General features: G+C 42.1%; 2 protein-coding genes across 11 annotated transcripts in view; one reads left to right on the top strand and one right to left on the bottom strand.

Annotated features, from left to right (window-relative positions):
- The window catches only part of EFCAB11 (EF-hand calcium binding domain 11), a 168717-nt gene extending 164966 nt beyond the window's left edge, over positions 1-3751 (bottom strand). For 4 of the 9 annotated variants that reach the window (XR_008992417.1, XM_057488217.1, XM_057488216.1 and 1 more), the window contains exons 1-3: positions 3522-3732; positions 2868-2963; positions 515-560 (exon numbers count right to left, since the gene is read on the bottom strand). Coding sequence is in view for 8 of the 9 variants with exons in the window: in XM_057488217.1 (XP_057344200.1) it covers positions 515-560; positions 2868-2963; positions 3522-3596 (217 nt within the window). In the remaining variant the exon portion in view is untranslated. Of the gene's footprint in view, positions 1-514; positions 561-2867; positions 2964-3521 lie in introns of all 9 variants that reach the window. The other 5 variants (XM_057488220.1, XM_057488219.1, XM_057488218.1 and 2 more) reach the window with 5 other exon arrangements.
- Positions 3752-3882: 131 nt separating this feature from the next.
- TDP1 (tyrosyl-DNA phosphodiesterase 1) overlaps positions 3883-26353 on the top strand; it is a 98900-nt gene continuing 76429 nt past the window's right edge. The window contains exons 1-6 of one of the 2 annotated variants that reach the window (XM_036882338.2): positions 3883-3964; positions 8186-8759; positions 11898-11941; positions 13121-13176; positions 14511-14607; positions 18373-18407. In XM_036882338.2, coding sequence (XP_036738233.2) covers positions 8195-8759; positions 11898-11941; positions 13121-13176; positions 14511-14607; positions 18373-18407 — 797 coding nt within the window. In that variant the 5' untranslated portion in view covers positions 3883-3964; positions 8186-8194. Of the gene's footprint in view, positions 3965-4942; positions 5191-8185; positions 8760-11897; positions 11942-13120; positions 13177-14510; positions 14608-18372; positions 18408-26353 lie in introns of those variants that run through there. The other variant, XM_036882337.2, reaches the window with a different exon arrangement.

Genomic DNA, 26353 nt, shown 5'->3' with positions numbered 1-26353 from the left:
ACTTAAGGTTCTCCATCTACTTTGTCTCAACAGGTGGTCTCATCCATTCCTTTCAAAACCATCTACATGCTAACAACTCCCAAATTTATTTCTTCAGCCCAGAGCTTTCCTCTAAATTCCATATTCATACAGCCTGATTGAGAAGTTTCAATCAACAATGTCAAGGCAAACTAAACCTATTCAAAACTGAACTCCTAGTCTCCCCATTACCAGTCTTTCCACTTCAGTAAGAGGCACTTCCATTATTCAAGTCAGAAAACCCAGATCATCCACGGGACGTCAAAATTACACTCAACACTTTTTTCTTTATGCTTTTCAATGATGTAAAATTCTCCTACAATAAATATACTTACGAAGACATCAATCAAAATTGAAAGAACCAAATATTCTTTCTTTGAGACAGAACAAAGAGGTATTTGAGCATAATGCTTTATAATTTCTATATTTGTTATTATTTTAGCTTTATGAATGTCTAAACAAAGGACCTAAAAATAAATATTAACTTTCATATTACCAGAAGTGTTCGGATTTACTGAAGACATCACAGAATCAGCTTCTATCTAGAAAAGAAAAGAATAGGACATAAAATTTCATCAAATGCTTTCACAGTTCAAATTCTTAATTCTCAGGATGTGAGGGAAGAATTTTATTTTATGAGAAACCAACTTGGTTGAGCCCGGCAGACAAGTAATGTCATAGAACGGCTCTAATAGCCATTTTACTCTTCTATCAATATCTGTAAGATACCAGATGCTAGTCTGCTCAGACTCTAATGGCCTCCAAAACGTCATTCCATTGGCCCAAACAGTTTAAGTTTATAAAATCAACTTGGCTGTTACATATGTAGCATAACATAAAAGATAGTTTTTCCACTTTAGATAAATACAAACAATTGTTACAATAGGTTCTATGGCTTTATTTTTATATATTTTTCCAGATTATAAGAATAACATGATGTAGAAAAGAGGAAAATTTAAAAACATTATGACAAACAATATTGAAAAACCAGCCACCCAATAAAAATCATTGTTAATATTTTGATCTAGGCCAGCTATTTTTTTTCCTATGCATTTCTAAATGTATTTGAGAACACACCATATATAAAGTTTGGGGACCTGCTTTTGCTGTATATTAAAATATAAGCATTTCTCACATTGATACAAGGGTAAGGGTGTTATAAGCATTGTGGAATTAGAACCTTAGCAGCACCTGACATAGCTTATCCACCATGGATTCCATGCCCTGCACTTTCCTGCTTCCTGTAGCCCTTTCCAGATGGTTCCCATTGCATCTTCTTCATTGAGTGCCTGCCTACCCTTAAATGTTGGTACCCCAATGTTCTATCCACATGCTGACTTTCACACTTTGCTTACTCTTCTTCAGCAACACTAGCCTGTCTCATGTTTTGAGCTACTACCTGTGTGTAAACTGAGGAATCCCAAATCTATCTCCAGCTCTCACATCTCCACCCAGACACTTGGAATCAGAAGAGTCTAGCTCCTCTAGTCTAAATGAGGCCCAGACTCCTATTCTAGTTCCCAAGAGAATTAGAAGACCCTCCTCCTGGTCCCCTTCACTTTCTGTTCTGTTCTTAGTATTTATCAGTTTTATAAATTTTTCTACACTAAATTGTGAACTGCTTCAAAGTAGGGACCATGTTTTATTCATCTTTGTATCTCCACCAACTAGCAAGTGTTCCTTTTATTAAACAGGAACACTTAATACATACATTTCACTGCGTAAACAATTGCATAAACGATTACAGAAATGTTTTACTGCTTCATGCCTTGCATTCAGTAAATATTTCATTTGCTCAAAAGTAATATTGAAAAATAAAGCCCTAAACCTCAACCAAGTATAAAAGTAAAAAATATGTTAAATTTTCACAGAAGGTATACATTGTTATTTATTTAATAAAAGTTCATTGTACAAGTAGTTGATAAGTATACAGGTTATTTGCTGTATCAGTACTGTTCAGTGGTCTGCAGTCAATAATCACTTGATTGAAAAATAAAACCCAAAACCTCAACTAGGTATGAAAATAAAAGTAAAAATCCGTTAAATTTCATGGCGTGTACTTTCTTTTTTTTTGGACAACTGCCTTTTTAACTGTGTCCTCCTGTTCATGGACAACTCCTTTTTAACTGTGTCTCTTTTATAAGGACACTAACCTAATTCATTGGGGTTTCTTCCTTTCCCATGATCTAATCTCGTCCCAAACATCCTACCTCCAAATACCATCACAGCAGGGATTAGGTTTTAACATACCAACTTTGGGAGGACACAAACATTCAGTTTATACCAGTAATTTTGAAATTATTTCAAAATAAAAAGTTGAAAAAAATATGTTTTTCCTCATAACAAATCTAGTGTTTAGAAGAGCACAAAGAAAAAAAATAAAACTATCAGTAATTCCATCATCATGGTGTGTACTTTCATGTTAGCACACCCGTTTCTGTCATTAAATATCTCACTTGTGTTCTAAAATTAAAACCTAGTAAAAGCATAAAAAAGCCTGCAGAAATGAGACCAGTGGTTCTTGGCTTCCCTGGGCTTGCAATCTGACAAACATAGAGGCCACTCATGAGGAACGGCTGGGCCAAGTGACTGCCAAGTTGTTTGGTCTAAGGAGGGCACAGTCTTCTCTCTTGATACTTTGCTAGCATTGATTTTCATTATTAGCAGTCTGGTGGTGAGATGGACTTCATGGACTCTAATTCATCCCTGAACTGGGTTAAGAAGAAAGAGAAAAATTTAGCACTGGATATCTCTGATATTGCTTATAAGGCAGCAATTTAGTTTATATAATCCTAAGCGGGGCTCTCCACTTTCCTTAAAATTCATCAAGTACATAAAGAAAGCCCTACCTTGGAGGGCTTGTACCCAAACAACATGACAACAGCAACTTTGAAGTCCTCCCTGCTTAGATAGCCTTTATTATCTTCATCACATGCCTTAAATACCTAAAGAACATAAAATAGCTTTAGTTAATAAGATAGAAGCCTTTTGTTCTATTATTTTTATTTCTAGTTTATATTAAATTTAGACCAACAAAATCTAAAACTCAGCCGAGCAGTAGGGCTCGGAAGTGGAGTTTTGTTATCCCCATTTTAATTCTCAAGAAATCTTAATGTGCTAAAAATTTACCCCAGACGGGCGTAAACGACTTAATCACCAGGCTGACACAAATTCTTTTAAACCATTGGGATACATTTCACCCCAAATCCAGTTCTAGGTTAGGAAGGTGAGGCAAAGGGGCTGGCTTTGCAAGGAGGGAGGAAGCACAGACTGGAGGTTATGTAGCGGGGAGATGAAGAGAAGGAACTTGGAAGTAGCCAGAACACTGGACAGGGAGCCAGAAGCCTTGCAACCCTAGGCTCAGTCATTAACCATGACACTTTGGAAGGACAGTCCAGTCCTTGTCTGTGCAACGAAGCCGAGTGAGACCCAGGCAGGTGATGGAACTGAGAGTCCGGGTTACGTTAAAGTCCGACACTCAGCCTCAGCCTCTGGACACCTACTTCCACCCACTTCCTGTGTTCTGACGGGCTGGCTTCCCACGTCCGCGGCCGGGCCAGGGCCTTGGAGAAAAACATCTCGACCGCCACAACCGAGTCAGAACAGACGAACGCACGACCTCGGTGACCAGAGCCCAGCCAGCCGCAGCCCTCCCGCCACGCTCACAGCTCAGAAGGCTGAGCTTGGCTGGCACCTCTAATGTCTTCTCCCATTGGATGGCCTGGGAGCCACGGGCGTTGATCCCGCAGTTCTATTAGCCAGAAGCCTAAGAACGTTTCCTTGGAACAGCCTGTGGCGGAGAGGCTCCCAGGCCCGCCCCCAGTCTGGACTCCGCCCATCTAGTTCGCTTAACTCCTTGAGCGCCGCTGGGTACTAAGAACTCACCTAGGAGCTGTTTCAATGTGTACCACGGGATTCCTTTCATTTTCTTCTACCACACCTTGCAGTAAGTTGCTTTTCATAATTTTGATCTGTGGTTCTGTGTGAAGAAAGCATTAAAAGAACCAAACAAAAACGAGCCAAGTCCAGGATTCCAGTGCAGATCAGCAAGTCTTTGGGGTAGTAGTCACTATACGTCTGTTTCATCCTCCGGATAACCCTAGCACCTGGCACTGAGTGTCACAATGACTTTCAGTAAATGAATCGATCCTTTGGACGTCTACACAAAGTTATTTCATTCAGTGTTTTGGAAGAGGAGTCTGGTTTGAATGAAACTCCGAAAACAAATAGTATAAACAGCATTAAGCTCGAATTCCATAGCTAACATCCTTATTAAAGACAAGGAATTGGGGGAGGGTTTTGCAAGAGTTTATTTTAGACCTCGCTCTTCTGGCCAATCAGTAAGATTGAAAAAGCACACGCAGGCACACAGCTGTTTCAACGAAGAAACGCATTCGGGATTGAGTCCGACCGGAGCTTACTTAACCTTTTATTTTACAGCAGGTTTTACAACTTGCTTCAGGTGAGCGCGCCCCTCCCGGGACACTGGCTCAGTCCTCAGCCGCCTCGAATTTAGCTGATCCTTTCTTGCCTTTAAAATAAACTCCCAGCCTCGAGCCCATGGAGTAATAAATCCAGTGTCTTTAACACGTTGTTAGAAAACCCAGTCTTTTTAACACGCTAATTACTCCTACGAGCCCAGAGAGCCTGAAGCTGTATATGAGAATCCCTGTAAAGGAGATGTTTTGCTAATTAACTAAGGGAGAACGAGGGAACATTTCTTTTTCTCTTCCTTTTAGGAGAGGTAGGCAGCAGGTGAGCGGAGTTTAGGAGGATTCAGGGTCACACTCCGCATTCCCTAGGGGAGGCCCCAACAGTCCCTCAGCATCCGGCAGTCTTTAGGACCCAGCTGCGGAAGTCCCGGAAGGGGAAGGGCGGGACGACGAGCTGGGCGCCGCAGCCTAGAGCTTTTGAACTGCGCGCAGGCGCGGGCAGCTGCGGAGGGGCGGGGTCCCAGGCAGCGGCGGGATTCCGGGACTTCAGGGGCGAGTTGAACTGTTGCGGGCTCAGGGGTCTGGCAGCGTGTTTAGTGGCTGAGGGAGCGGGCCCAAGAGCCTGCTCCTTGTGGCCTGGTCGCGGTGCGCGGGCCGCTCTAGTCCGGAGAATTCTTGAGTGTCCGACGGGGCTGGAGGCGGATCTCGAGGGAAGCGGAGCATCTTGTAAAGACGCTAGGTAGGTTCCTCTCTGGGCCTCGGCTGCCTCCAGTACCAGTGTCTCCAGGCGCGAGCAGCAGGTGCTGCAGAGCCCCGAGTCCTGCTGGGACAGTGGATGTGAGGGGTCTCCCTGCCCAGGTTCTTCTTCTGGCTTCTCCACGTAATCGGTGAGTGGTCTCGGCAGTTAGTGATACCTAGAGCCTGTTGAGCGCTAACCCTGTGCCAGATGCTTACTTTCCTGTGCTGTTTTCCCATAAATGAAAACAGTCGTGATAATTAGGATAGACTTACTGCGATAGTGAAATGAGGTTATACCCGGGAAAGCGTTTGAGATTGTGCCTGGCCCGAGGTAAGCGCACAGTAAAGTTAGCCGTCCATACCTCCTCAACGTACCCCGAATCAATCCACTTCACTCCCACCCCATCGCCTTCATCAGCCCCTCGAGCTCCTGCCAGACACCCCTCATTTCGACTTTTGTCTCCCTCCGAACCATTCTCCATACAGAATTGCAGGGAACGTGATACTGTTTTAAAAAGTAAATCGGACCAAGGTACTCCCCTGCTTTTTAAAGCCTTCAGTGGGGTCCTATCGTTCTTCGAATAAAACCCAGTATCTTTAACATGCTAATTCCTCCTACTCCCCACCTCTTTCATCCTGGACCACCTGTCTTCCTTGTCCAGGTACTTCTGTCTCTGCTCAGGGAGTTACCACAGCCTTGCTGCCAGCTACTGGCCTTTGCAGGTTGGATTCCCTCTACTTGCAAAACACCACCACCACCACTTTTATTTTGCTGGTTCCTTTTCTTCTTCCAGAGCTCATTTAAATGTTATTCAGAGAGTATTCCAAACAAAGCGCATCCCTGTTATTCTATTAAACCTCTAGGATGGAATGCATGTCTGTAAAGATATCTTGACTTTTTTTGTATTGGTCTGTTTCTTTCTCCCTGAAATATAAGCTATTTCAGGGCAGAAACTGCATCTATAACTGCTAATTTCTAGAGCTTGGCACATAGTAGCTGCCCTATAAACAGTTGTTGCATGAATGAACTCTGGGAGGTAGGTATGATACCTGTTTTACAGAGGAGGGACTTGAGTCTCAGTCGTTAAACAACCTGCCCAAGTGAACATTTACCACCTAGTAGGACTGGATTTGAAGTTGGGGTCCATGTTTACCCACTACTGACCACACAGGCCTCAATTGAGGAGCCTGACTCCCATGCTCTCCTGATGGTCTGCAGGCTCTACCAGGCACAGCCCCTGCAAGTGTAAAACAAATGCCCCAGCTGCGTCCGTATGGTGGGGGGAGAGGAAGAGCCAGAAACTTTCAGGAGTACCGTTTGCATCCACAAATATTTTTCAATCCCTAGAAGAAGCTCTAATGTTCTGAGTTGGCATTTGGTGGGAGAATTTCTTTAGCTTTTCATCTTCTTTGGCAGTATAGCTTAATGTAATGTTTGCCAAATTTCAATCACTTGCCTGCTCCTTCCCCAGTTTTCGTTTTACTCTCTTAACACCTCATAGTATTTGCTTAGTATTTTTACTTCAGTCCACTCTTTTACACAAACCCTATCTTTAAAAAGTAAACTTGATTTTGTGGTGAATAAAGTGGAGCTATACACTAAATACCTGTTGGTGGTAAACAAAAGTGTTATTGGTGCTGAAGACCCTAAATATAATTTGTTCAATAGCAAGATTGGAGACATTTCTATAGTATTGCAACTGTCTCCTTGACTTAAACAGAGGTGTTGGATTAGAATGGAAAAGGGAGGTACTTTCACAATGGGATGTTAATTAATATCAGACTCTAGTCTTGGGAACCCTGGTCTCCAGATAGAATGTGGGGTGAATTTTTAATTATGAATTATGAAATTTACAGGAGAAAGCTTATCTGACTTGAGTAGTCATTAATTGAAAAGTGAGAAATTGTGAAAAGTGATAGATAGCTTTTGGCTTAAAACAAAGTATATTTATTTGTGAATTTTCCAGTATAGAATCAAGTCTCTTTTTAAATCAAATTAAAATTTTTTAAGGAATGGGGGTCCTGTGTGTAGAGTGCCGCATGCAGTCTGACTTGGTATACCCCACTCATGTTCTGCTGTTCCTTTAAAAGAGCAAAAGTATGGATACATCAACCATCTGAGCACAGACTTCTGAGTTATGTGATTTTCTTGGTCTTATATGAAAATGTTTTCTAAAGATCAAGGTGAGGAACTGTTCTTCAGCCATCTGGAAAATCTGCTTAACCCTTTACCCTCCAATTGATGACATTTTATAGGTAACAGCCAAAAGTACCTGTTTCATCTATTCTGAGAGCAAGAAAGTGGAAATTAGACTGTGTGGTTTATAAAATGGTGTTTTGCTTTAGTACAAGTTCTTTCTCTGAAGGTTTTAGTGGTTAGATCTAGAATAAGGACAATAAAACAATTATTGAGTTAGTTGGGTCGTCGTGGAAGTACTTCCAGATAATGTATATACTCAACTGATCATTTGACACCATCTTGAGGCCTTTAAGTTTTATGGTAAGTAACTTATCTTTGAGCAAGTAAGAAAGATTCCTCAAGTCCTGTGGGTTCCCATGCTTAGGTGAGGGATAGAGTAGCAATTCTGATTTGATCTTTAAATTTTGAGCAGAGTCAGAATTACTCTAGAAATTCCTTAAATTGGCCTCAACCCCAAGTACCTGTGGAAGCATTAGGATTTTGTTTTGGAATTTGGCTCTAACCCTCTTTTCGGGGACCTCTAAGAATAAGGCCTAGACTGAAAGACAAAGGGAGAGGAGAAGACAGTGGACCAGGGTTTTTGCTGTCACTTTATTTGCCAGACTCCTGTAGCAGATGCTGGGATGTGCCTCTGAACATCTGCAGATTGGCTGACATTAGTTACGTGGCTCAGCATGTAGAGTAAGGTGTGCTGTGTGAGTTGCGGGAGCTCATGATAGGGACTTTGAGAGCAGGAGTGATTTTTCCAGTGGCCTATTGACTGGGAAATAATGGTATTTCTGACTTTCATTTCCAGAAAAGCACAATGTCTCAGGAAGGCGATTATGGGAAGTGGACAATATCCAGTAGCGATGAAAGTGAGGAGGAAAAGCCCAAACTGGACAAGCCATCTACCTCTCTTCTCCCCAACGCTGGGCAGGGAGCAGCACCTGAGCCCAGGTACACCTGCTCTGAGGCTAGGAAAGCTGCCCGCAGAGGGAGAATATCACCTGTGAAATTCAACACAGATTCCGTTTCAGAAGTTTCACCTCCCAAAAGGCAGAAGAGTGGTTCCCAAGAAGACCCGGGCTGGTGTCTCTCCAGCAGTGATGACGAGCTGCAGCCGAAAATGAAGCAGAAGCGGGCCCAGAAAGTGGTCGTCAAAGAGGAGAAAGACGTCTCTTCCCCCAAACACGGTGCTGCCCAGAAAACTGGAAATCATGGGCCTCCCACCCCCTACAGGCTCAAAGAGGAGGAAGACCAGTATGAGACCTCAGGGGAGGGCCAGGACATTTGGGACATGCTGGATAAAGGGAACCCCTTCCAATTTTACCTCACTCGAGTCTCGGGAATCAAGCCCAAATACAACTCCGGAGCCCTCCACATCAAGGGTAGGTGGATACTGGGTGTCGGGGGTGCCAGCTGCACCGGAGAGGGTTCCCCTCCAGAAAGCCAGGAGGATAGCCTAGAATGAAATGATCGCCAGGAACCCTTCTTTGTGCTCTTACTCTCAGGGCAAAAAAACAGAACACCATTTTGACATGCATTAGCTTGACGGCAAACTTTAATTAGGAAGTCAGAGGGTGTTTCTTAGCCCTGTAGATCAAAGAGGGCAGCACTTAGCATGATGATTAGAATAATTTAACTCTTCTAGATTGAACTTGACCAGTAACACTTCACTGACAAAATAGCAAATAACTCGACAGCAACATCATCAGCTTCAGCCACACCTAACACTTATTAAAAATGCAAATTCTCTGGCTCCCTGCCAACCCCTCCCCTTCCTCCAGGATTCACTGACTCAAACTCTGGGCTCTGCCATCTGTGTTTAAACAAGCCTTCCAGGGGATTCTGATGCCTGATCAAATTTGAGAACTATTGCTTGGAAACCTGGTTTGGGCTCCTAGTGAAGAAGAAAAAAAAAAAAGAACTGCCAGCGCGCTAATAGACATTTCAGTTCTAAATGAAAAGATGGGCTTCTAAACAGCTCCAAAGTAATAAAGGTCAAAGGAGCATCTCTTGTTACTCATAACAAGCCTGTCTCAGCCACACCTGAGTTTGTTAATGAGGTGACTTTTGGAAAGCCTCTAAGAATAGGGGACTGGTTGCTGGGCAACCATGCGATGAAAGTTGGTGCTTTTAGCCACACTCCCTACCTGCAGAGAGGAGAGAGGGGCTGGAGGTTGAGTTAGTTAATTGCTGATGGCCAGTGATTTAGTCAGTCCTGCCTCTGTAAAAAAGCCTCTTTAGAAAACCATAACCGAAGGTGTTCACAGAGCTTCCAGGCTGGTGAACACATGCAGGTGCATGAGGTGGACCCGGGGAGGGCATGGGAGCTCTACATCCGTTCCTCCCATAGCTCTCACTGTGCATCTCTTCCACCTGGCTGTCCCTGAGTTATATCCTCTCACAGTCTGGAAATCTAGTAAGTAAAGTGGTTTCCTGAATTCTGTGAGGCAGTCTAGCAAATGAAGGGGTTTTGTGGGAGCTCCTGATTTATAGCCTATTTATAGACATGCAGTGGTGGGGGCAGTCTGGTGGGACTGAACCTTTAACCTGTGGAATGTGATGCCAACTCCTGGTGGATGGTGTCAGAATTGCGTTAAATTACATGATAGTGATCGAGAAGTGACAGAAGGATTGAGAGTAGAGAAGAGACAGTTTCTTTAAGGGGCAACAGCAGGAGCACCAGAGTCCAAGACAGGATTTGAGTCCCCGGCCTCAACTCTCACTTGCTGTGTGGGTAGTTAACAAAAGACCTAATGTTCTTTGAATATGTTTACTCATCTTTAATCTGGGCATTCAGAAAAGGGAAAAAAATACGTGAAGTGGACCTGCCAATAGGTTAACATGGCAGGTACACAAAATAAACATTGCCCTTATTTCTGACTACCTTCTCTCTGGCCCACATTCAAGAAAGGTTATGATCACTGACAAGAGTTTTTAAATTACATATGAACTATGTAACTGAATATTATGCCTTTAAATATAAATGTTGGCATATTTAATCCCATGTTGTAGGGAGTTTAATTCTATAGGTTTTTTTTTTCTTTTTGAGACTCTTATCTAGGTACTTTGAAGAAAAAAAAAAGAGTTCTCTTGTTTTTTGTTTTGAGAGAGATTGGCACAGGAAATCAGAGAACTGCAACGTTTTTCTGTATATAATAAAATGAGAAAGACTGGCCTTTAGTGCCAAAATACTAAGGAGTGGGAGGTAACATGATAGAAGCTTTCACACAGATTACCTCCTCTAATCCCTACAACAGCCTTAGGGGTAAATGTTGCAGGTGTCCTCCTTGGATAGGTGACAGATCTGCCATTTATAGAGGTTGATTAACCTGTTCAAGGTCACAGACGTGGTAAATGGTAGAGCTGAGGCTAGAATCCAGGCAATCTGGCATCAGAATCCATCCTGTTAACTGTTGGCTATACCACTCTAACGTATGGACTGGTACATATGGTGTGGTATATACATATTATAGACTTCTTAGAAGATCTCATGGAGGAATGACTTCTGATGGGCCTTGAGAGATGAGTAAAATTTAGGAAGGTAGAAAGAGGAGCAAGGTGGAGGATGCCATCAAGGAATCTCTTTAATTCAGCTCTTGATGGTGCAACTCTCTCATAAAGGCAGGAGCTTCTGTAAGAGGGCTTCTTTGTTCTTCAAACTCTGTTCCCCACCATGTTGCTCCATGTCTGGAAGGCAGGAAGCGCTCGGTAACCATGGGCCAGGTAAATGAAAGAGCCTCTTCGTCCTCAGAGGCAGTTGGTGGTTACCGCAGAAGTGCGGGAGCAAACCACACAGATTCAGATCCCGCCTCTACCCCTCCCTGGCTGTGTGGCCCTGGGCAGCCTCTTAAGGAGAGACTTACCTACAAACAGGAATGACAAGGCCCAACCTCAGAATGGTTGTGAGGAGTAAGAGTTCACACATAGCAGGTGCCAAGAATGGTGCCTGGCGCCCAATAGGCCCTGGACAAGTGTGGGTGCTGTCTTTCCTCATGGCCACGGTTTCTGAGCAGTGAGCTTTCTGGCCTGTCTGAAGTCAAGCTGGCGTGGGTGCGAGGTGAGGCCTCCTTGGAGAAGACCTGAAATGCTAGGAACGCGAGGTTGGAGGTGTGGGTGCCTCTGCTCTCTCCTTCACCAGAGGCCCCAGAGGAGAACCGTCTTGCTAGGCTCAGGCTGGGGAGGTTTCCAGAGAGGGACTTGAAGGAGGTAAAAACTAGAGAGATCTAGAAAGAAGAAGGAATATGCAACTTCATTGTCCTTACTAACAGTTTCTAAAATTGACCAAGTCATCCAGGGCTGAAGGGGTAGATTTTAGTATTGCATTATATTTTGTTGAGGAAAACATGCTCTTAAATAGCTCAGAAATTTTTCTTTTGAATTTTGTGGAACATTAAAGTCTGGCTTTATAGTCACTTTTCACTGTTTTCAAATTTTGGTCATCACTGACTAAAAAGTCCATTGTGATTACTAGACAGTTTTTATCAAAATATGAATTAGATGTGAATGTTTTGTCTCCTCAGATATTTTATCTCCTCTCTTTGGGACACTTGTATCTTCAGCTCAGGTGAGTTTATGGTTAAGTAGTTTTCCTCTGGGTGAAAGGGAGTGAATAATTAAACAGCGCTACGAGAAATTATGAGTGGTGGGGACCAGTGCCTCATTCCTTTGCAGGGCCCCCGAGATGGGACGTAGCTGGAGGCTGGCACCACGCCGTTTTGGGGTCCACACCGTATCAGCATAGAGCATAGATGTCACCACCGGTGGAGGTTCTGGCTCTGGGTTGGATCACAGTGATTGGCCAAGAAGTCCCTTTGGCAATTTTTGGGACACTGATAATCTTTCAGGATGCTGATGCAACTCCCCAGGGAGGTGTGGGTACAGAGGGGAAGACCAAGTCAAGTGTGATTTGATTTAGAAAAATAAGACATTTCCTACACCTACCAAAAAGAAATGAATGAAAAGTCATGGATACTTGTGCGTGTCTGAGTGCTCCTGCCTGGCAGAGCTGCCCCTTTGTGTTTATAAATGACGTTACTGCTCCAGGCTCACAAGTCAGTAGTCTGAAAAAGCCATCATGTCCCTGAAGAAAGCAAAGCTTTCCGCGCACTTGGTTTCGGCATGGCCTCCGGAACCTTGGTGTCCAGCTGGGGCGGGGGTGAATTTGTGTGTGTTCTCCTGGCTGGACTGAATCACTGTGCCCAGGAGGAGGGCCAGGGATTACCCAGGCCTGGGAAGGAGTCCCCTTGGGTGGGTCCAGGACAGAGCTTGTAGTCGAGATGTAATTGTTATAACGCTAGCAAATATCTTGTCAAAGATATGTTTGTAAAGCTAGCTTGTAAGGCTGAAAAGAAATGTTCTTTTCTAAAAGTCCTTCTTACAATACCAAGGGGAGGAGGGATATAACAAAAATTATATTTAATTAATTAGTTGTTTGTTTAAATTAGAGAGCTCTTAGAAATTATAATAATTCTGTTTACAAATAAATGCTGCCAAAGCAAGCAGGTAATTTCCTTAGAACCTGTTTTCTCATGCATTCCATTGATTTAGATTCCTTGAACCAAGTATTCCCTACAAGGATGTATTGTAGGTTTATTAGAATTGTAGTATAGCTGTCCAGTTTATAAATAATATATATAGTTCATCATTAGTGTTGAGTTTCTTAAATTCAGTAACTGAACAGTTCTCTTGGACCGCTTGGCTGAATTACCCACGACTTAGTTCCTTTTCTTGTTCCCCCATCTAGTTTAACTACTGCTTTGATGTGGACTGGCTCATAAGACAGTATCCACCGGAGTTCAGGTGAGTTCCACACGATGAGAGATGGCATCGTGACTGTAATGGGGCTTTGAAACACAAGATATATGTTTCTCAGACAGCCACAATCCATCTTCTTTCTTTTGAAAATATTGAAATCATGCATTAAGTTATATTGGGAAAACAGCATTTTTTGATCCATTCAACCTAATCATATACATTACAAATACAGATTTTAGCATTTCCTTGTGTTGCTCTGTCCAGAAACAAAGAAGGAAAAAATTCCAATCCAAAAAACTATATGTCCAGTGTTGATGTGAAGGAAAAAATCATTGCCCCCCTGCTTTCTAAACCTGTGAGCAAGGCATGCTTCCCTTAGCCCATCCATGCTGTTCATTCTTGAGAATCCCTTTGTTTCACAAGTGATTGATTCTCCTGTAGTTTCAGAGTTAAGGGGCCCTAATGCCTCCCTTTATCCGGGTTATGAAGGTGATGGGTTTTTGGTGTGTCTTCTGCAGTTGCTCAGCCAGGTGTTAGGCAGTGCGGACCAAGTATGGCATTGCAGAGTGACGTGCCACCCGTGATGTTTCTTTTTAGTTGAATATTGTCCCTTGTATGTGATTGATAATTGTGGGAGTGGCTGCAGTTGTTCATCTTGCTTGAATGCTTGTTGCAGAAAAATCCAATGTTTGTTTCATCAGGAGAGCTTGTAAAGATATATTGATTTCTAAGGACTATCTTGCTTTGAATTAACTGCAGAAGATCATGGTTTCCTTAAAAACCTTTTTATCCTATTCCTGAAGAATGTGTTTATGTTGTCCTTTGAATTAAAAATTAGCATTTTCAATGTACCTGGAGCTCTGTTTCATTGAACTAATGAGTCTACATCATGCCGTGGGCCTTGGCCTGTTCATTCTTGTGTCCTAGGGTGTGATGCAGCACCTGGCATGCAGTTTAGTATAATATAATACCTAGTAAACATAGGTATAGTGAAAAAACCACCTATTGCTTGGTCCAAAAGAAGGGAAAGAAAAGAACATCATATAAGACAACAATAATTGTGTATCTTTTCATCTGTTTGAATTTAAATATACTAACACAGAGCTAACTATGTACCCTTTGGACCAAAAAGAAAATTACTAAAGGACTCCCTGAGTCACAACCCCACAGGGTCACAGCGGGATCAGGCCCCACGGCGCCATGGTAAAGGTGACTGGTCAGTGAAGGTGAGCGGATCCCTGCTCCGTGTTAGTGTGCCTGGTCACCCGGAAAGCCAGAAGCACATGTCAGGCATTAAGGAAGCTACCATTGCTTAGTTAGGTAGGAGTCCAGCTTTATGAGAGATGTATTTTAATTAAATATGCCCTCTCTCTTTTCAGGAAGAAACCCCTCCTGCTTGTGCACGGTGATAAAAGAGAGGCTAAGGCTCACTTACAAGCTGAGGCTAAGCCTTATGAAAACATTTCCCTCTGCCAGGTAAGCTACTTACTGCCATTTGAGATGATGCTTTGAGGAAGGGAATTTAGACATTTAGTCTCCTCATCTGCCTGCTGGGGGCATCCTCTCTGCAGCATCACCAGTGGGTACTTGTCTAGCTGTGGCTTAAACACTTCCTGAGACAGCGCATCCTATTTGTGGGTAGCTTTTGTGGTTAGTGATTTTTTTTCTTTATGTTGACCTAGTATCTCTACTAGTCAGGGGTCTCCAGAGAAACGGAACCAATATGTGGTGTGTGTGTTTGGAGAGATTATTTCAAGAAACTGGCTCGTGTGATTGTGGAAGCTGCCAAGTCCATAATCTGCAGGGTAGGCCAGCAGGCTACCCAGGGAAGAGTTGATGCTGCAGTTTGAGTCCAAAGGCAGGATGGAGACTGAATTCCCTCTTCTTCGAGGGGAGTCTTTTTCCATTTAAGGCTTCAACTGACCGAATGAGGCCTACTGACATTGTGGAGGATAACCTCTGAATCACTCATAGTCTGCTGATTGAAATGTTCATCTCATCTGAAAAATACCTTCATGGCAACACCTAATCACATATCTGGTTACAGTTGACACACCAGATTATCTGTCATAGTCTTTCTCCTTGTACCTGCCATACATGGGTCCTAATTTTCTCTCTGGAGTCACTTAGAAAAAATCCTCTTGCACATATGCATGACTCTTGTACTTGAAGGCATATATTCTATCTCCTTAGTTTTTTCTCTTCCTGGTTCCATCATTTACTTTCTTCGGTGGTACTTGACATAAGCTGGCTCCCCTGTCTTTCCCCAGCCTGCTCTTACTCCTCTCTGTGCATCTAGTTTGTCAGCCCCCCTCTCAAAGCCTGGGCTGTAGCATAGAACAGTTGGTCATCTAGGTGCAGTCCAGTGACTTGCTGTGAGTGTCGTGTAAGTGCAGCTTTAAACCATTCATTTTTAATGTGATGGCTTAGCCAACTTCTGTCAGCTGCCATGGGCACTTTACCCACAGCCCTATTCTTTGTCACATGAATTATAGCTGCAGTCCATACTGGAGAGCCCCAGAGATTAAAATCAAACCTGTTGGGAATTTCCTGTGTGAGCTGCATGCTGTGTGTGTTCCAAGCCCAATGAGAGGGCATTGATCACACAACAGGCTATCTGGTTGGTTTGCTAGGACCAGAGTGGAAGAGTAGGCCAAATAGTTTTGCCCAGGTTCTTTATATATTCCCATAATTCTATGCTATAACTTTCCAGTCAATACATGGAAATAAAATGAGACCACTGAGTCTTGGACTTTTGTTATAGCCAGTTGCTTTAGAGTTCATGTCTGAAAGAATCTTATATTTGCATTTTGTACAAGAGGTAGGCAAACTTGGGGGAGAAAGCAAGAATTTTTTAATGTATTAATGACTTTCTTCCTGTGGAAATGGTGGTTCTGAAGTGTTTGGTGTAATGTTCACCTTTCCCTATTTTTCTTAGCAGGTTGATCAGTCCATTCATGAGCAACCATGATAAAAGATACTTTTATAGCCCTTTTTCCCCTGGCCATAGTGAAATTGGCTCAAGATTTCTGCTCTTGGGGTACAGAGAGTGAATTACATAGAACCTAGATTTTCCCCCCATTTTTACTTCTAGTGTCTTTTTCCCTCACTGATATAAGAACTCTTAACTCACTTTTTATTGTTCCAACTAAAAATTGCTATCCATGTGTGTGTATTTTTTTAAAGATTAAAATAGTGAAGAATCTCAATCTGATCAATTTTAAATCTCACATTTTTCCTGTGATTTAGCGCACTGTAGTTTATACAGTTGAAGTTCTAAATCCTCCATTCTTTCACCTGAACTGTGGTTCACCTCTACAGAGATACACCTTTGCTGAACAGCTGCCTAAAATCCCATTGTTTTGCCTTTGTTTCCAAAAATAGAAGGAGTTAAACTGCAGAAAGATACCTCTCATCAGATTAATAGTGATCAGAAAACAAAATAACACAGGAATCTTGAAAATCAGTGATGAAGTAGGTGGAAATACAGTTTTTCAACTATTACCTACCTTTGGTGAAAATGTTAGACATTGTGGCTTGCCTGGTGGCGTTCTCCAGCGTGGCCACTAGGGGGCAGAACGAGCCTCTGTTTTCCAACCTGCAAAGAGCTGTTCAAGAGCGCCCAGCTGTAGTCTCAGATACAGGATTGCAGCCCCATCCTGACCTGTTGTAATACCTTTGTAAGATGAACTCTTCACTATTTTTTTTATTTTTATTTTTTTAGCGCAGTATCTTTCGATTAAGCTGAATATGATTAAGCAAAGAATCAGTGGATGCTGACATTTGTCCCATTTTGCCTACATGGAGCCTAAGGCCACGGACAGGCCTTGTGGTGGGCAAGGTTCAGACTGCCAGGGTTCTGCCTCAGCTCTCCACCTAGTTAGTAGCTTGGTTGTTCTGGGCCCATCACTTAACTTCTTTACCCCTAATTTTTGTGTTTAAAATGATTGCTAGTATTCTTATCATAACATTGCTGTGCAAAAGATTTGGTGCATTTGCCTCAAAAAAAATCACCTATTAAATATTATCTGTTGAAGTTAATATCATCCTTGTTTTTTTGCTGAGACTTACCCAAAAGCACATAACTTCCAGCAATGCTAAGCTCAAAAGCCAACTCTCTTGACCATTGCTTTTTCTGAGCTAAATATCAATTGACAAAGTGGCAGTTCACATTTTAATTTTGTAATCTTAAAGACACGAAGTTCAGGTTCAGTTCCCTGCCCTCCCTGTGGCCAGACCACACAGATGCATGCTGATCTGTGAGCATCCCCAAACACGGGGTGTGGGAGTGAACTGGGCCACCTGATGGGGAGCATCCCCAAGGCAGGGGCCATGCCCTTCTCACCTGTGTGCTGACTGCCCATCACTGCCTCCAGCAAACAGGTCCACCCGTCCGACATGTTGGGGTGGCAGGGGGAGGCTTGATTTTAGCAGTATTTCTATTTGCAGAGTGCTTACCCAGTGCAGGCCTCTTTCATAAGCACTTCAACAGAACTTTCTCATTTACTCCTAACAACTCTCTGAATCTTCTAATAGTACTCTCATTTCACAGAGGAGGAAGATGAGGCATAGAGATTTAAGTATTTTCCAAAGTTATGCAAAGTTGTGAAAATAGGATTGTGTATACACTGTACTTCTGACTGTTAAGCTAGTTTTGACATTACTATTTAACTCACAGCCTCCATCTTGAGGTATATTCTGCTTAACCAAAGTCTCACTGTACTAGATGTTAGATAAATGTTTTACTTCTCCATCCATGTACTATGTATTTATTATCTCTTTATTTCTAGTACTTGCTTGTTTTCAGTATAAGAAAACTTATGTATTAACACAGAAGCCTTTATGTTGCCACTATATTCCGTGTTTCTTTTAAATATGCTCTGAAAACTTTGTATATACTAATTTCTGTATAAGCCAAATATCTAATTTTAAAACTTTGTATAGTCTTGTTTCTTTGACAACTAAAGAAGTTAGGCTTCTCACTTCTAATTATTGTGATTAAAAATACAGTATGTTTTGAATCATTCTGGGTAGTTTTTTTTTCCTCTAATGTTTTTATTAAAAATGAGCCTTTCTAGGTGCTGTTAGAAAAGCTGTGTCATCCATCAACAGCCTGTCCACTAGAGGGTAGTAAGAAACAGTTTTTAAAAAACTGACCTGAATGATTTCTAATTTGATTTCCAATAAATAGGGATATTGCGTTTTTAAAAAATAAGTGACTGAACTTCTTTTTCATCCTAGGCAAAGTTGGATATTGCATTTGGAACACACCACACGTAAGCAATCTTTATGAAATGGAAATATTCCAAAAAATGTCCTTAGAGGAGCTCAGGGGCGACAGCTTTGCTGGGGAAATAAAAGCTCTCAGTAACGAAGAAGAGGCAGTGGAGCCGTTCTCTCCTAATGGCCATGGACAGAGTACTGGGATTCTGGCGGTGGCATGAAAGTCTGAACCTGTGATGTGGTTTCTGCTTTTCTGCTCCGGATGTTTGCTGTAGCTGCCCCTGGAGGACTAGGTTATGGTTGCATGGTCCGTGGTTATGAGTTATGTAGGTCTGGTAGTCACGTGCCTGTGGATCCACTATTTTAAAGTCTTGTGAGTTTTATAAGGTTCTGAGTAGCACTAAATAGAGTATTATTAGGTCGGCCCGATGCTGTAATTAAATTTAGAAAAACTATCTTAAAATAAAAAGTTGTCAACTTGAGCAGGGACAGGCATCAGCCTCCTGGGGCATCTCAAGTTTCTTTCTCCGTTGTCTAAGATGCTGTAAACCGCAAACGGGAAAACTTTTCTGTTCCTACTTGACTCATTGCACCTGATTATCAACTTGACTCCTGTTTTGCTTGAGTCTCACAGTTGTTTTACTGAGCACTTTCATGTAATTGGTTCTATAAATGAGAAAAAGAATAAGATATGATTGCCCCTATTTCAGTATTATATATATCACATTTATCTAGGAAAAGTTTGTCAAAATAATGTGACAAAGGTTCATCTTTCTTCTAGACCAGAAGTGGAAGTGAGTAGCTTGCTGCTTCGGGCATGTTCCTCCAGGTCTCTGTCAGGGCAAAAAGGAACCTCATAGGAGGGAGTACTGGTCCCAGGTCTTGCTGTGACCCATTTTCCTGAGGTTATAGTGACCTGACGTGAGGGCAAGTGTTCGTCTTTCTCTTTGCAAAATATAGTTTTAAGCATACAACCTGTTTTAAAAAGGAATCAGAGCTGAAAGAGTTGAGCCATTTCATAAACGGATACCTATCTATCATATGTTGTCTGGTCTTAGAAGCTGTGCAGTAAATGTTGCAGTGTTCGCCAACCTTCCCAGTTGGCGGTTTCTACCTACTAGCAGACAGACAGGGTTTGACAGTTGTTGAGAGTGAACTCAGGCACCTAGCTCAGGTATAAATTATTCTGTACAGACAGCACTGAGCTCATAGGATACTAATTTCATCAAAGGATACAAAATAGCATTGAATAGGCATCTTGGGCTATCCTGGCTGCATCACAGGAGAAGCTGGTGGGTGGCAGCAGTCAGCCTTCATGGGTAGACATTCTGTCAGTAATGGGTGATCCCAAGTGGACCCTTGTCCCTGCCCTTAGCTGGAACCCTAGCATAAATATCTTGCTGATTCTAAAATACATTTGGCAAGCTCTGTCATTCATTTGGCCTCTGGACGTGATTTGCTAGGTCACCAGTACCAAGTGTCTGTGTCCACATGTTCTGTGCCAGCAGTGAGCATGTCACGGGCATAGTTGCACTGCACTTGTGTGCTAGTGAGTAGTAGAGGGCCTGCACCTTGGTGTCAGTTACACTGTAGGTCCCTCCAGGGACTGAGCACGCAGGACCTGGCCAGGATCTAACACAGTGATACTCGATTGAGCATAGAGGGGCTATCTTTTTTTTAATGCTACTCAAAAAATTACTTGTTCCTTTTCCTTCTGTAGAGGCCCTGAATAAATAAGCAGTTTTCCTCAAGTCAGTGTTGGAGATAGGACTAGAAGTCATTTACTTTAAGTTTTTAACTTATTTTTGTTTGATCACTGCTAAAATTGACCTTATTTTTTCCTAGTGTGCCCACAACCCACACACTTTGCAAGCCCATTTCTCCTTTTCCTCCGAACGCCCACACTTTGCAGGTTCAGCCCAACAGAGTTCTTCCTTTGTGGAGTTGTAAACACCTAGGCAAGTAATCAGAACAGAACCTTTCCCAACCACATGGTATGTGTAGTTCATATTTCGTTAAAATACTAGTGTCTTGTAGGAGATTGAATTACTTGTGTCTTGAAATTACTTTTGGTTGCTCATTTTAAAATGTTTTAAGACAATGCTATTTAGTATTCTTGAGACACAGCTCTGGGGGATCTAAAGTATTTGAGACTTAATAGGTCTTAAAGCTTTTAGTCTCTTGTGAGAGGCAAAACATGAATTAGAGAAAGCAGAAGCCTTCCAGCTCGTGGTAGTGGGGTGTGAACTGCTTCCCCAGCTTGGCGGAGGGTAGCTGCCACGGTAAATGTGAAGTAGTCTTTGCCATCACACCCACTTCAGCACATACTGACCATGCGCTATGTGCAAAGCATCAGAAATGACCGTGATGCAGCCCCCATCTTCCAGTTGCTCATCATCCTGTGAGGTCCGATACACAGGCCATGTTTCTGCAGGATGGTATGCAGTCCCTGGGTTCATGTCACAATGCTTGAGAATTCTAGAGCCTTTCAGTGTTCCCCAGACTTGGGACAAAAGTACCTCTGACAGCCCTGAAAAACAATGGTGGAGGGGTGGGGGATGGGGGACGGAAGGACACCACTCTGGGAGCCAGTGGCAAATTGTAGGGCTGGTGGGGGGGCCGGCAGGTACCACTTTCCTGCTTCCATCTGTAGCCGGGCTCCCAGCTCACGTGACTTAGTCCTTTTTCTTGCTCAAACCACATGGGCCCCCTCACCCACCCCTACTCCAGGGGCGGGAAGTGTCTGCAGCCCAGCCAGGCCTGCCGAGGCCGTGCACAGAGAGGGGAGGATCCTCAGCCAAAGGACTTTTCTTCTGGCTCATCGGGGAACCTTGACGACTCCCACTGTCCCCCCAGCCACAGGCTCTGCGGTTTTAGAGGTGATGATGGTGCCGCTGAGCTGCCTTGAGGAGTTGGCATGCTGGCACCCTGCAGGGCTTCTGGGGTGATGCTTCTGGGTGCTCCACAGACATTACTTTTCTTTACCCCCCTGCAGGAATCACTCGAAATTCAGGAATTATCCCTTTCACTGTCCCCACAACTTAATAGATAACATGCAGGTCAGCATCCTTCAAGGGAGACCTCATTTCTTATTCCTTTTTATCCATTTTTAATTGGGACCTTATTAGACATGCTGTTTTTATGAAAAGATTAACGTGAGTCCCCTTAGATTAGTTCACAATTCTGTTTGATGAAAGTCTCTCACATCAGTGCATGATTTTCCTGATAACTGATGCCTTGATTAATGGAAATATTTGTAAAACTTATATCATGAATTCATAACTGGCTCATTCTTACTTACAATCAGCTGCTAATTTGGCAACTGTGTATGTAAATTTGCCCAGATTTCAGGGAGTAGGCTTCATAAAAGGAGAGAAGATTGGTTCAGCAGCTGTCATTTCCTCCGGTTTGCGTTAATTTACTGTTTGCCAGCTTGGGTTAAATTCTCATTTTGGAAAGAGCTAAATGGCTCGTTTCTCTTTTCTGTTCTTACCTCCCTTTCCTTATCTTTCTGTGCTAACTCCATTCTGTCCAAATAGTATTCATGTTGTTTATTTGGAGAGAACCAGTGGTTAATTTCCCTGTGTGTGAACTGACATCAGTTAAGTGTTAAGTATTTTGGTCTCAGTAGAAATAAGGTAAAAGTATTGCCTTGAGGAGTGGATCTCTAGTTGGGGAGAGGAAACTTAGATTCCTGAAATAATTAGAAAATAGTTAGGAGGCCAGAAACCCCGTAGTAGATTACAAAGTAAAGCGAGGCATTGCGGGAGTGGTGGGAACGCGTGTTTGAGCGCATTGTGCTTTTAACAGAATGTGTACTATGTTTCTTCCTCACAAACCCTATGCAGTAAGGAAGGGGTTGATTCTTTCTGTTACAAATAAAGAAACAAGGCTCAGGGACACTGAATGACTTAGCTAGGGTCCTGGGGCTGCTAACTGATGAAGACTAGACCTTAGGTCTCCCAACTTCAAAGAGGTAGCTCTAATTTACATCCTATCCCCCCCCTCTCTCTCACTGAATTAAATGTGTTTGGAGGCCTGAGGAAGCCCCAAGGAAAAGGGAGGACTCAACTGGGTCTGATTTGTGTTAATGAAGAAGAAAAGGAAAGGCTTACCTCAACCCAGATATACCCTGGTGATGAGCGTGGCATCTGTGGAGTAAGAAAAAATATCCATCTTAGGAAAATGAAGCATCCTCAAACTTTTTTTTTTTGGTATCATTAATGTACAGTTACATGAGCAGCATTATGGTTACTAGACTCCCCCCATTTTCAAGTCCCCACCATATACCTCATTACAGTCACTGTCCATCAGCCTAGTAAGGTGCTATAGAATCACTACTTGTCTTCTCTGAGCTATACTGCCCTCCCCGTGCCCCACATACACACCATGTGTGCTAATCGTAATGCCCTGTATTCCCCTTATCCCTCCCTTCCCACCCACCCTCCCCAGTCCCTCTCCCTTTGGTAACTGTTAGTCCATTCCTGGGTTCTGTGAGTCTACTGCTGTTTTGTTCCTTCAGTTTTTTCTTTGTTCTTATACTCCATAGATGAATGAAATCATTTCATACTTGTCTTTCTCCACCTGCTTTATTTCACCTGCTTTATTGCACCCTCTAGCTCCATCCATGTTGTTGCAAATGGTAAGATTTGTTTTCTTCTTATGGCTGAATAATATTCCATTGTGTATATGTACCACATCTTCTTTATCCATTCATCTACTGATGGACACTTAGTTGCTTCCATTTCTTGGCTACTGTAAATAGTGCTGTGATAAACATAGGGATGCATATGTCTTTTTGAAACTGGGCTCCTGCATTCTTAGGGTAAATTCCTAGGAGTGGAATTCCTGGGTCAAATGGTATTTCTGTTTTGAGTTTTTTGAGGAGCCTCCATACTGCTTTCCACAATGGTTGAACTAATTTACATCCCCACCAGCAGTGTAGGAGGGTTCCCCTTTCTCCACATCCTTGCCAACATTTGCTATTATTTGTCTTTTGGATGGTGGCCATCCTAACTGGTGTGAGGTGATATCTCATTGTGGTTTTAATTTACATTTCTCTGATGACTAGCAATGTGGAGCATCTTTCCATGTGCCTGTTGGCTATCTGAATTTCTTCTTTGGAGAACTGTTCAGCTCCTCTGCCCATTTTTTTAATTGGATTATTTGCTTTTTGTTTGTTGAGGTGCATGAATTCTTTATATATTTTGGATGTCAACCCTTTATCAGATTTATGAATATATTCTCCCATACTGTAGGATGCCTTTTTGTTCTATTGATGGTGTCCTTTCTGCACAGAAGCTTTTCAGCTTGATATAGACCCACTTGTTCATTTTTGCTTTTGTTTACCTTGCCCAGGGAGATAATGTTCATGAAGAAGTTGCTCATGTTTAGGTCCAAGAGATTTTTGCCTAAGTTTTTTTCTAAGAGTTTTATGGTTTCATGACTTACATTCAGGTGTTTGTTCCATTTCAAATTTACTTTTGTATATGGGCTTAGACAATGATCCAGTTTCATTCTCTTACTTGTAGCTGTCCAGTTTTGCCAACACTAGCTGTTGAAGAGGTTGTCATTTCCCCCATTGTATATCCATGGCTCCTTTATCATATGTTATTTGACCATATATGTTTGGAATAATATCTGGACTCTCTATTCTGTTCCACTGGTCTGTGGGTCTGTTCTTGTGCTAGTACCAAATTGTCTTGACTACTGTGGCTTTGTAGTACAGCTTGAAATTGGGAGGCAAGATCTCCCCTGCTTTATTCTTCCTTCTCAGGATTGCTTTGGCTATTCGGGGTCTTTTTTGGCTCTATATGAATTTTTGAACTATTTGTTCCAGTTCATTGAAGAATGCTGTAGGTATTTTGATAGGGATTGCATTGAATCTATAGATTGCCTTAAGCAGGATGGCCATTTTGACAATATTAATTCTTCCTAGCCAAGAGCATGGGATTAATTTCCATTTATTAGTGTCTTTGATTTCTCTTAAAAGTGTCTTGTAGTTTTCAAGGTACAGGTCTTTCACTTCCTTGGTTAGATTTATTCCTAGGTATTTTATTTTATTCTTTTTGATGGAATTGTGAACGGAATTGTTTTCCTGATTTCTCTTTCTGCTAGCTTATCATTAGTGTATAGGAATGCCACAGATTTCTGTGTATTAATTTTGTATCCTGCAACTTTGCTGAATTCAGATATTAGTCCTAGTAGTTTTGGAGTGGATTCTTTTTTTTTTTTTTTTTTTTAAATAATTATTTTTTATTGAAGGGTAGTTGACGCACAGTATTACATTACATTAGTTTCAAGTGTACAACACAGTGGTAGAACATTTATATACATAATTCTAGGTTCCAGCTATCACCCTACCAAGCTGTTACAATATCTTGACTATATTCCTTATGCTATACATTACATCCCGGTTACTTATTTATTTTACCATTGGAAGTCTGTCCTTTTTTTTTTTTTTTTCTCTTCTTTTTTTTTTTTTGTGAGGGCATCTCTCATATTTATTGATCAAATGGTTGTTAACGACAATAAAATTCTGTATAAGGGAGTCAATGCTCAATGGACAATCATTAATTCACCCCAAGCCTAATTTTCGTCACTCTCCAATCTTCTGAGGCATAACAAACAAGTTCTTACATGTAGAACAAATTCTTACATAATGAATAAGTTACATAGTGAACAGTACAAGGGCAGTCATCACAGAAACTTTCGGTTTTGCTCATGCATTATGAACTCTAAACAGTCAGTTCAAATATGAATACTCATTTGGTTTTTATACTTGATTTATATGTGGATACCACATTTCTCTCTTTATTATTATTATTTTTAATAAAATGCTGAAGTGGTAGGTAGATACAAGATAAAGGTAGAAAACATAGTTTAGTGTTGTAAGAGAGCAAATGTAGATGATCAGGTGTGTGCCTGTAGACTATGTGTTAATCCAAGCTAGACCAGGGCAATAAAACATCCACGTATGCAGAAGATTTCTCTCAGAACAGGGGGGGTGAGGTTCTAAGCCTCACCTCTGTTGATCCCCAATTTCTCACCTGATGGCCCCACTGCGACTGTGCCTGTCTTAGGTTGTTCCTCCCTTGAGGAATCTTACCCGTCTCTGGCTAACCAGTCATCTTCCGGGGCCATACAGGGAAATGTGAAGTTGGTAAGTGAGAGGGAAGCCTTATTGTTTGAAAAGGTTAGCTTTTTACTTCTTTGCATATTTATGCCCTGTGGCTTCTATGCCCAGCATTTGTCTTGAGGTATCTTTACCACTTGGAGGAGTTATGATACTCGGTAAATTTGATATGAGGCACGAATTCTATTTAAGGGTTGTAATTAGGAAGGAAGAAGAAAAGCTATAGAAGTAGCAGACGGAAGAAAACATGGGAAGATTGATTATTTCTTTGACATATCTTCTTGTAGAGTAACTTCAGCATATATAGGTTTTAAGCTACTACTTAAATTGCGCACACACATTAACATAATAGGAGTATAGTTACATAACCAAAGCATATCTGTAATTACCAGCCATCTCCAGTGAAACCAAGAAAACCATTAAGGCACCTTAGGCATTTGTGAAAACTTATCTATGATATGGTGGATATTGTCCAACTGAACTTGAACAGTCTGAGAGAAATCAGACAAATTAAAACAACCCATTCCTGGGGACTGTTCACATGCCATATGTTCTTTTAACAGTAAATAGTCTGTAGTTGTAAGAGTTTGGAGCGCTACAATTTGCACTTCTCCAAATTCTTGGTTGAGTTCCAACAGTATAGATCCAGTCAAATTTGTTGTTTTACTGTATGCACAGGCTAGCTTAGATATCTCCTTCCTCATTCCCATGGCAAGTCCAGGAACTGGTGGGATGAGTGCATCTACAGCTGTAGCAGTGCGTGGATCTTTGTTGGGGTTTTTTGATGATCATCTTCTGGCATGAGTCTTCCAGAGAGTGCAGATGTTGGAAGTTCTTTTTCATATCATATGTTAGTTCATTTTC

The sequence above is a fragment of the Manis pentadactyla genome, chromosome 11, assembly GCF_030020395.1.
Source record: "Manis pentadactyla isolate mManPen7 chromosome 11, mManPen7.hap1, whole genome shotgun sequence".
NCBI classification, from domain to species: Eukaryota; Metazoa; Chordata; class Mammalia; order Pholidota; family Manidae; genus Manis; species Manis pentadactyla.
Note: the sequence above shows the minus strand (reverse complement) of the source record. Positions and strands in the feature narration are given on the sequence as shown.